We start from the raw sequence: 11,238 nt of genomic DNA, 5'->3' as shown, positions 1-11,238 counted from the left end.
GTTTTAGACAAATTCGGAGGTTTCTGCCTGGGAGATGATGATTATGACAATGATCTTTCTGTTTCCTTTAGGAGCTCCTAAACTGGACCACGAGATGTTTAGAGCCATTAAACCAGGACTATCAGCGTATGCTGATGATCCACAAAAGGTACTGAAGCTTTACTGCATCCATACAGAGACCACAGGGGGGCAAAGGAAGAACAAAAAAGAGTATTTCTTAGATAAAGGTTTACTGAAACAAATCAAAAATAAGTAATCTAAGGGCACTGTACAAAAAATCACATACAGGGTGGGTGATTAAAACCTCATTAAATACTAGGGTTGTGTATTCGCTAGAATTTGGCGATACGATACATATCATAACAGAGGGGTCACGATTCGATATATCCCGATATATTGCGATACTGTAAGCAAGGCAATATATTGCGATATATTGTGATTTTTTTGTCCAAAAATTCTATTAAATAAAAACCTCTTACTGGAAAAACAAAGAAAAGCTAATGTTTACTCACAATGCTTACATTGTCTCCTACAATGCTAATGCTACCCTTACTCTCTGGTGCTCAAGAGGTAGAGGAGCCAAATGGCTGGCTCACTGCTGCCAGCTAGTGGTCAGAGGCTGAACTACAACATAAAAATGAACAGTTGGCAAGAAGGTTGACATTTTAAACCTTAATTAAAAGTCGATACAGGGCTTTGGAATTTCGATACAGTATCGGGAAATGAAATATCGCGATATTTCAGTGTATCGATATTTTCTTACACCCCTATTAAATACTGATCATAAAGAAATCACATATTTCTGTATCAAATAACAGAGTATGATATGATTTTTAAAACTTGTATTGAACAGTTTGAATCAGAAGGAACACCTCTGACAGTTCTGTTCACAGCAGGACTGAAGTGTCGTCTCTGTTATCTCTGTCTCAGTCTGTAACTGTGTTTCCATTCACCATGAAAATGCGCAAATTAGAATTTCGAAAATAAAATTGCTCAATGGAAACACGTCGATTTAGAAAAAAATTAAATTTTTTGACAAAATATTTTTGCACTAGGATGAGGTGGTTTTTCAGCCGTATGGAAATTGGTGTTTTTCACAAAACTGTAATGGAAACACTTTTTTCACATCACAGGAGTCACGTGATCAACAACCGTCTGTTTCTACTGGTGAAAAAGACGATGAAGAAGAAGATAACAGGAAGTAGAAGTAGTAGTAATATCACAGAAGTAGTATAAAATAGTAAACTCASCGACTACAATTTCCCAAAAACACAGCATACGTAGCCGCTCCCAAGTAGGGACTTGTCTCTGGAAAGCCTCGATAAAAGACGTCGACGTCTCCTCTGATGATGAGCGCTAGTGTCGTGGTAGCAACATGCTATGTGTTTACATCCATCGCTGCCATGTTTGTAATGACTTATCATGAGAACAAACGTATTCACGTGACTTTAATAACATTTATTACTTAATGGAAACACTGCAGTTGTGAAACTGTGTTTTTTCGACATTAACAGAATATCAACAAAGTTTTGTGAACATTTGCAATGGAAACACAGCTTGTGTCTAGTTGATCTGTCTCTGGCTGGCTGTATCACTCTTCATCTGTCCCTTCTGTCTCCAGTGTTCTGCAGGTATTAAGGAACTCCTGGATGTGGCCAAGTCCAGTGTACCTCCCTCCATGTGGACCAGAACCCCTGTGGTCCTGAAGGCCACAGCCGGTCTAAGACTGCTGCCTGGACAAAAGGCTGACCAGCTCCTGGACACAGTGAGAGACACACCTCACCTGTTCTGACTGTTTATCTCTGTCTGTGGAACAAATCAAGTCCATATTTCAGTTTTCATTGTTTTATTAGTAACTACCCTTTCATGTCCTCGAATTGATTTTAATTCTTATTTTTATCATGTTTGGTTGAACCCGTGCAGACTGAAAGGACTTTGAATACAGGAGTACTTAAAGTGCCTTTGACATGCATATCCATGAAGTACAAAAAGTCAAAGAAAATATATTTATATTTAAGAAACTGGGCATGATTTGAACCATTATATGAAATAATTGGCATATTTTCTTTTAACCTTGGCTCAGCTAAAGTGGAACAGGAAGTGACATCAAAGGGGAACTCTTTGAGAAATAAAACTCCCTGGTTTTTGTTCATTGAAACAATATTATTTGAACTCTGACTCTTCCTCATCTCTCTATGATAGTGATTAAAATAATCTAAAGAAACATCAGATTCTTCTCTACAGTCTGTGTTGTTAGCCATTTTAGCAACGCTCAGTTTACATTCAGACATTCCCCTTTGACATCACTTCCTGTTTCTTCTCATGCCGATATCTCAACAACAGTTCATCTCAGCAGCGTGAAATCTTTTTTACCTTATGTTTTCAGTGTTATCTTTCCAAACGTACATTCATATTTATTTTGAAAACTTGATGTCACAGGCGCTTTAAACAAAACAAAAGCTAACGGCTGACAAGGTAACAAAAGGTAACTTAAAGGCTGGAACGGACAGGAGGAAGCAGTAACGAGTGGGAAAGACGCACACAATGCAGTCCACTCAGGCTGCGTTCAGAGGCTGCATCCCTCGAAGCACCCGGAGTTTCTGGTCCACATGGGCTGGATCCTTTGTCAACCGCAAAAAATAAGTTTAAACTGTTTACCTTTCAGCTTTATTCCCACACTTATCCCAGCGTACGTCCTGTCGCCTACAACCGTGACGGCACAAGTTTAAACGTTTTTAATGTACAACCACAACAAGTTTCAATATTTCCTTGTATAAAACTGAAATATTCCTCCTCCCATTGTAAGTCATGCATAGTGAAGTATGAATGAATGACACTTTATTGATCCCATGAGGGGAAATGACATGTAAACAGTAGTTTTTTTCTTTTTCTTGTTAACTGCTGCGATTATAAATGAACAAAACTAGTATAGAGGCAAAACAAGAAGAACTGAGGGACGTGCCATATGTGGTTATTTACAATGATTTCTGACAAGAATAATATTAAACAAACAAGTCTTTACAAATGACAAAAGCCCAACAACACAACCGCTTTAAACTTTTTATTTTTGTACAGATTTTTATTTCAAACTGTGCTCCTGTCTCTCACTTCATGGGCCATTACAACCAACAGTCTCTCCCAGGCTGTGTCTCAGGTCAGGGGCATGAGGACCCACTCATGAGGGCACATTTATCGACCACATACATCACTGCCCCGCGCCGAGTGCTGTCCCAATTCAAAGGCTCCTCCTCATGTGGCCGACAAACTCTGTAAATCTGAGGATGTGTCGTAGTACCCTCACCGGCTGAGGATATCCCAGGATTCAGTGTGAAAATAAAGAGAGAAACAAAGACGGTGGGGTTTTTATTATTTTAACGAGTCGGCGCAGTTTGGAAATTCACCTCGGACAGAAGAATTTGTTTTTAAAAGTAAGTTTAGCAAATTAGCTGATGAAATTCATGCTGCAATAAGACGTTAAATTAAAAAAATGCAAATGAAAGTGCTGATACTGGAGATAAACCTGAATTATTAGTTTTTTTATTTATTTATGTGTAACGTTTTAACTGTGAAGTTATTCTTCCAGTTAAAAGACGAGTAAATACACATCCTGATGCATTTTATGTCTGATATAAAACTGATCCCTGTGGTAACTAGGGATTGGTACCTTTGGTATTTGAATCGATTTGGTACCAATATCTGGTACCTGGGACTCAGTACTGCAAAAGAGGATGGAGTTAAAGGGGACCTATTATGCAAAATTCACTTTTTAAAGGTTTTCTTTACTCAACTTTGGGTATGTACTTCTTAAAAAAACAGTCCTAGGACCAAAAAAAATGCACCCAGGTACATATTTACTGTAAGTAAATGTATTTTAATGTATATTAATGACAAGTTTTATACGTCCGTCATTTTGTGATGTCACAAGCCGTACGACAACCCACCAGAACCTGTGTTCAGCCCCTTATCTAGCAACCCCCGGGTGAGACTCCTCCCCAGTATAAAAAGTCATCACAGTGTTGTTGTGTAATGTGTAGCTCATTTCACAACAAGTCCCCTATAGGGCAGTGGGTAGAGTGTTGGACCAGAGAGAGACCAGGGTTTGAGACTGACACAGACACTATTTATTTATTTATTTATTTTTGTTCGTTATGAACACGTTTTCTCATGTAGCTCTATTGTTTATCTTATTAAAGCCTTGTTAAAGCCTATTTGTTTGAGTTTCTGAGGTATTTTGACCGCTGCTGCTCCCTGCTCTGGTAACAGCATGCAGAGTGAGCGCAGAGCAGAGGAGGGAGAAAAAAAAGAAGCTGGGACCACGACTCTGCCTCTGGGTCTCATATGGTTGTACAACGGAGCTTCTGCTATTATTAGCCATGCTAACGTAAACACTGTTACGTGAATAGATACTCGGTAGTACTGACGGAATTCGGTCTGTGCTTAAAAAGTATCAAATTTGGTACAGATCCCTGTGGTAACAGGGTAACACGTGGTCACACAAACTTACATCAAGTGAAGGGTAGACCGTCTCATTTCACTGCAGTTTGAGCAGCCTACACAGCCAGCAGAGGATGTGGCCCACATGTCCAGCTGGGCTACATACTCATGAAGACCCAGCCCATCAATTGAGACAGAGCCTCGGTCATCCCACAGTGCATCGTGGGATAGGACGGGCTGTGAAGAATAAACTGGACCCTTCCTTTAAACTGGAGCATGGGGGGGAACAGCCTTCGACCCGTTGTTGTGCCATGATCGGCCTTCGATGGATGCATCCCCTGACTTTGGACACAGCCACTGTTAACACAACACATACCTGAGGAGAGGGGCCAGAACAGACAGGACTAATGAGGAACAGCTGCAGGACCAGAGAAACCAAGAGAGAAACATGATTAATGCACACTCAGACTGTGACCGTTTTAAATAAGTATAAAAACAGCAAAAATACTTTAAAAATTTATAAATATTAAATACAGTCAAATTAGATTTTTAAAATAAAAATAAAACAAAAATGTTATTTAATTTTTTTAAATTATATTAGTTTAGTAAAAGAAAGCAAGCGTATTCTGGAGAACTTAGAAAACTGTTTCCTTCAGAAACAAAGCCCTAACCGGATCAGAAACTGATCAAACCGTTCTGATCAGTGATCTCTGCACGGTTCACATTCAGCTGCTTTTACCTCATTAAACTCCTGACAGCAGGCTGATGAAGTGCGCTCCTCCTCCTCCTCCTCCTCCTCCTCCTCCTCCTCCTCTTCATCCTGGGTTTGAATCCAGAGAAGTGAAAATGGTTAAGTGTTTAATCAGAGCTAACAGGACAGCAGCAGAGAGCCAGAACAGGATTTAATCTGCAGCTTCGCTCTTATGATCAGACTGGACCTGATTCAGCAGATTACACTCTGAGGGGAGGGGGAAGGGCTTTAAATTTTTGACATTAAAATATAAATAAATCTAATCAAACAGAATCAGACGCTCTGCAGAAACAGGCCTCCTGTTTTCTGTTTGAGGCTGTTTAGATGGAGGAGAAGTTATTTATGTCAGTTTGATGTGTGTGAAGAGGTGAAGATGTGTTCACAGCTCAAATAGTTTCCCTCTGATGAGGTTTTTCTCTTAGTTTGAACCAAAATAACTGTCATCTGACCCAAACAACAAGCTGCAGTTCAGTTTTAACAGGATCAAACTTGATGCGAACCATCGCTGATGTCCCCCGTCGAGGACGGATGCAGGTCATTTCTTTGATGGGGACACTGAGCAGGAACAGTCAGGAACTTTAAACGTTTCAGTCCAAACATCAAAACAATAAATCCTTTTTTAAATCTCATCTGTGACTCCAAACCAGGACCTGTAACCCATTAATACATTTTAAATGTTCTCTGAGACACCTTAGCTAGGACACATCCCCCCTTCCTGAGCTTTTTAACCCAACGACATCTTCACACTAGAACTTCTTCAGAACTCTGTAAGATCTTTAGTCAGATACACAGGAGAAAATTAGCAGATAGAAACCTACATTAACATATTAGTCTTAAAAACAACAGAGGACCAGACGTTAACTTGGATCAGAACCAGAAAACTGATCAACAAATCACAACATATTCCACTTCTAATATGAGTTCAAACCTTTACAACTTTTACAGAAAAATCTGATCTGTTGTTGTTTATGTCCTGGTGATTTTTGTTGTTGTTCATGTTCATTATTTTCAGGTGAGGGTTCTGTTCCAGGAGTCCCCCTTTATGTCCAGGGAGGACGGTGTGTCCATCATGGACGGAACTGATGAAGGTAACATGTACTGACTGATCAGTGGCTCCTAATAAAACTGAGAATAAACCAGGTCAGCCGGTCTGGTCCGGTTCAGATCAGCAGGTCTGGTCCGGTTCAGACCAGCAGGTCTGGTCTGGTTCAGGTCTGGTTCATCTTTCCTGGAGGCAGAGTAAATCAGATGCATACATCAGAAGCATCAGGTGAAGCAGAGACAGACCTGATGGGTTCTGCAGGACACCAGACAGTTTGTTTCTGCAGTCAGGTCAGATCACTGAGAGTCAGACAGAAGCTGAACAAACTTCTGATGGCTTTCATCAAGGTTAATAATCCAGGTGCAGTTTATAGATTGGAATTAGAATGAGGTGTTCTCCAACATTCAGGTCTGATCAGTGAGATTGAACAGATTAAAGGGTCATTCTGAAGCTGTTACTGCCATCTGGTGGTCAGGCTGGAGATAACATCCAATTCTCCCACCTTACGGTCGCTTCGCTCCATCTTTTTTATGCTTTTATTTATTGATTGAGGACACACTGTTGTTTTTAACTCTGATGTAAGTTTTATAAAATTATGCCTTTTTAGATTAGTGACAACAAGCAGCTAACTGATAAAAACAAACCTGAATTAAGCGGATAGGTTCTTAAATAAAAGTTAAATGTTGTGAATTGTACTGGTCTTTAAATACTGTTGTTTTTGAAGCGTTTGTTCTGATCAGAACATGAAACGGGCCTGGGTCTGCTGCAGATAGTGCAGGCTGCAGCACAAAGCAGAAGATAACAGGGAGGAGTGGTGAAACGGGGTAATGATTGGGTTATTTAAATCTTTTATGTCCTACAGGCTCCGAGAGAAAATAAATATGACGCTGAGTTTTTGAAAAGATCCAGGAGATTGCTCCGGGTGTCCATCTGCAGGAGAGGTTTTAGATCAGAAAGTTCTTCTTTTGGCCTCCATTCGTTCAGTTTGTTTGCACTTTTCTGCAACAAAGACTGAAACTGAGAATAAAAGCAGCAAAAGAAAACAGCACCACGCAGTCTGTTCTTCTAACACTCATTGTCAATGAAATATTACTGAAGTGTTACTGAAGAGTAACAAGAAGTAGGCAAAATAAAGCAGCTGTAGAAATAGACCATGTGAAGGTGGAAATGTGCAAAGTAAAGAAGAATTTCCTGTTTCAGGTCATCTCAAAGACGACAGAGTCTGTGGTAGAGTGTTTGCACTCAGCTGCATGCATTAGAGCCTTTTATCTGTGACATTTGACCTCTTGCATGCAGAAGTGGATGCTTAAGAGCTTGATAGAAACTGTATCATAGGAGCTTTACTGTAAAACTCTTAGGCAGAGATGTTAAGAAGCAATTTTCCAACAAAACATACAAGTCTGAAGGGACTGGGCTTTAGGTTGGGGAACCAAACAGCAACACTTAGAACTTGGTAACCTCTCAGATCTCCATTAACAATAAGTCGCTTCCATCCAGACCAGCAGAGGGTAATCTGAGTGAGGGATAAGCATCTCTACAACAACTGCAGCATATCTGGAAGATAATAAGACTGATGGAATTTGAAGAGTTTATCGTTGGAAACTAGAGGAATGGGTCCATTAACAGTGATCTGACAGAAGGAGAGGTGGACTGGTCTAAAGAGATAATTCAGTAATCATTAAGAGGCATTTATGGTTGTAACAAGTTGATCCCTCTCAGAGAAAAGAAAAAAAAAACATTTCAGCCTCAGAAAGAAACAGGACAGATAATCGGTCCCCTCCCCCACAAAGATTAAGTGGGACATTATCCCACATGGCCATAATTGCTTGTATGAACTACTTTAAAAGGATTGGATTATATTCTGGCAAGCTTCGTGTTTGTACAGGGCGAGCATTTCAAACACAGGACCTACATGTGATTCCTGATCCCACGCATCCACAGAGAGCTGCAGGACTCAGGACTCTGGGAATGGGACAATCCCACAGCAGCTAGAACCAGGTTCAGCTGGTCTCGGGCGGTCACATGTGGACATACACTGATGGAAATGATTATTATATCCCTTATAGCAGGGGTTCTCAAACTCTTTGGGTCTGGGGACCCCTTACAAGTGTGAAAAAAATCCTGGGACCCCCTCATAAACCTCATGCTGCTTTAGAAATATTTTACTGTCATTTTAACACCTAAATACTATGAGAATATTATGTTTTGGTTGGTTTAGTATGTTGGTTTTACTAGTGAATTGTTCCCCATATTCATTTGTCAAATATAATCTAAAAGAACAATTTATTGAAATTGTTTGAGGACCCCCAAGATAGGGCTTGTGGACCCCTGGGGGTCCTGGGACCCCAATTTGAGAACCTCTGCCCTGTAGGACAATAATTAAATTCCTTGAATCTTTGAAAACATGTCAGGAGGGATTCTAGCCCACTTATCTGTACAGAAACTCTCTGAATTGAAAGGTTTTAGACTGATGCTTGGAGACTTAACTTCATCTGCTCCACAGGTTTTCTGCTGGAGGATGGAGACAACTAGACTACGTAATGGGCTTCATCTTTGGCCACTCCTTGGTTTTCACAGTTGTATGTTACTGGGGACCATTTTTTTTGTATGTACAGACACCCCTTTTTCAGATAAATTGGGGATCGGGGGGGGGAGGGGGCACTGATGGTGGGCCTGATGGATAGAGCTTCATCAGAGATAAACAACAACAGAAATCTGAAGCTTCTATGTTGAACAGTTTCTGAGTTATAACCATTTTTACATGTCCTGACACCCCCTCTTTGAAAGGAGCCCCCTCCTCAAATATGGGGTCTATCATAAAACCGTTGGCTGGTGCAGTGTAGGTCAGACTCATCTACAGTCCTGACTCATTTCATGTTGACTGGTGCAGCTGTTTGTGTGCTACGGTTGACCAAAAATAAATAAACAGTACGAAAACAATATGACCCCATAACAACACTGCTGGTGGCCCTGCAGTGTTTCTTCTTCCATGCTCACCTGTGGGCAGGGGCGCCCCCCTCCTGCCCACAGGTGCAATATGTCCATACAGCTCTCCCTCATTCATGCACTTATAAAATACAGTAATTCTATTATGGACTTTTGTTTTATGTTACATATTACAGCAGGTGATCCTCTCAATCACAAACAAACAAAAAAAAGTTTCACAAAGTAAAAATGTGTCACAGTAGTGTCACTCAGTGCTCAACAGGTTTTCTGTGGTGGAAATGTGAACAACATCTCTTCCACCTAACATCAGACCAACCTGTTGTCTTCCCCTGTCTGTTCTGATTCTTCCTCTGTCTGCTTCTCTTCTTTCCCTCCATCCTCACACTCACTGCTGGCTCTAGCCATTTTGGAGGCCTAGGCGAGTTGAAGTGCAACCCCCCCCCCCCCAAACTATGTCCCACCCACCCCATTTTGAACCCCTAAAAACAAGTTTACAGTGTAACAGTGTAAGGTACTATGGTAAACTTATATTTATTTGCTTTCTCAGAAAGCAAATAAATAACAACATACATGTCAACTTGTACAGACTGTCTGTAAGTTATAAGTATTTTACGTCATTTTGCAGGTATACGGACGTATAGAGCAATCTCACAAATTTTTTCAAGTCTTACGGATTTTTTCAAAACCTCATTTTCAAATTTATCTAACATGTCAGAGCCTGTAGGACGTTAAAAACAATTATTAACATCAAATAACCACTTCAAACCCACTTATTTTTTATGAAAATTACACATTTTAAGGCTCATTATACAGGTAAACATCTGAAGGGGTTGACTTGTACAACTGACTTTTAGATATATTTTGGGAGTTGTCTACAAAGTGTAATAATTTCTATAACAGGGATCAGGATAGTAAATCTGAAAATGCAAATAAAAGATGAGAAGTTCTGTGTTTATTGACCAAAGTTATAAAGATTTATTTATGTAGTATTTGTAACATGACAGTAATTACAAGTATATTGATTAGGATGAACAGAAATACTGGTTTWTGATTGTTTATTACATAATGCACCAGATTATTACACCACCACATTTTGTAATAATTGCCGCAAAATGTCATAAGGTTATTACATAATGTGTTAAAGATTTATATTATGTTATTACATAATGTGTTAAAGATTTATATTATATTATTACATAATGTGTAGTTATTACAAAATGAGGTCTTACAAAGTCTAATGAAATAACTAGACTTAGCAGTATGGTTCATTTATTTTTGTTGTCCCTCAGGGATTTCTGCTTGGATCACCATCAACTTCCTCACAGGTCAGTAGTAAACACACACACGTGTCAAACATCACACTGATCACATCTCAGATTTTAACACAGGACTACAGATGAAACATTAATCCAGACTATCAGACAGTCCCAGAATAAGCAGATCCTCCTGCGACATCATTGCAGCTTTAGAGGTTGTTGTTGTTGTTGTTTATAACGAAACATTAGGATGACACGTGACATTGAATGTTTTTATCTTGACAGGAGGGAGACGGTTTTGTTCTGACTCTGATTGGATCAGAACCAATCATTTTCTGTTTTATAGGATTATCCTACAACTCTTGTTTCCCTGCCTTCTCTCTTTTCAGGTGGTCTTCACGGTGCAGACTTGCCCACTGTTGGGATGCTGGATTTAGGAGGGGGGTCGACTCAGATAACCTTCAGCCCCCACCAAGAGGTGAGGAGGATGAGGAAAAGACAATTCTCTCCTGTTGCTCATCAAGCTAACAAAGTGGCTCCATCTTAGAGGCTGAAATCTGAAAATGCAGTGTTAATCCCAATCCAACACCCTCACATCAGCTGGGGGGGGGGGGGGGGTCTTATCTGGGTCAGGCAGCAGAAAAAGAAAGAAATCAGCTCATCCTTTACTTCATGTGCTGCAGCTGAAATTCAAACAAAGGATAATGAGACCTTTTCAGATCCAAACCTGACCTTTTACTCTGGACTGTCAGAAATATTCTCACGCTCCACCTGAGAGGACGAGGAGGGCGCAGGAGACAAAGCTGGTG

The 11,238-nt window shown here is 40.1% G+C and overlaps 1 protein-coding gene across 3 annotated transcripts in view; it reads left to right on the top strand.

The window, feature by feature from the left end:
• The window catches only part of entpd6 (ectonucleoside triphosphate diphosphohydrolase 6), a gene marked incomplete in the record, with an annotated part of 28,908 nt that overhangs the window by 4,841 nt on the left and 12,829 nt on the right, over positions 1–11,238 (top strand). For all 3 annotated transcript variants that reach the window (XM_014023616.1, XM_014023617.1, XM_014023618.1), the window contains 5 exon segments: positions 72–148; positions 1,622–1,765; positions 6,198–6,273; positions 10,463–10,498; positions 10,819–10,907. In XM_014023616.1, coding sequence (XP_013879070.1) covers positions 72–148; positions 1,622–1,765; positions 6,198–6,273; positions 10,463–10,498; positions 10,819–10,907 — 422 coding nt within the window.

Source organism: Austrofundulus limnaeus, unplaced genomic scaffold, assembly GCF_001266775.1.
Source record: "Austrofundulus limnaeus strain Quisiro unplaced genomic scaffold, Austrofundulus_limnaeus-1.0 Scaffold380, whole genome shotgun sequence".
Classification (NCBI taxonomy): domain Eukaryota; kingdom Metazoa; phylum Chordata; class Actinopteri; order Cyprinodontiformes; family Rivulidae; genus Austrofundulus; species Austrofundulus limnaeus.
The sequence above is the reverse complement of the archived record's forward strand: the minus strand, read 5'-3'. Positions and strand labels throughout refer to the sequence as shown.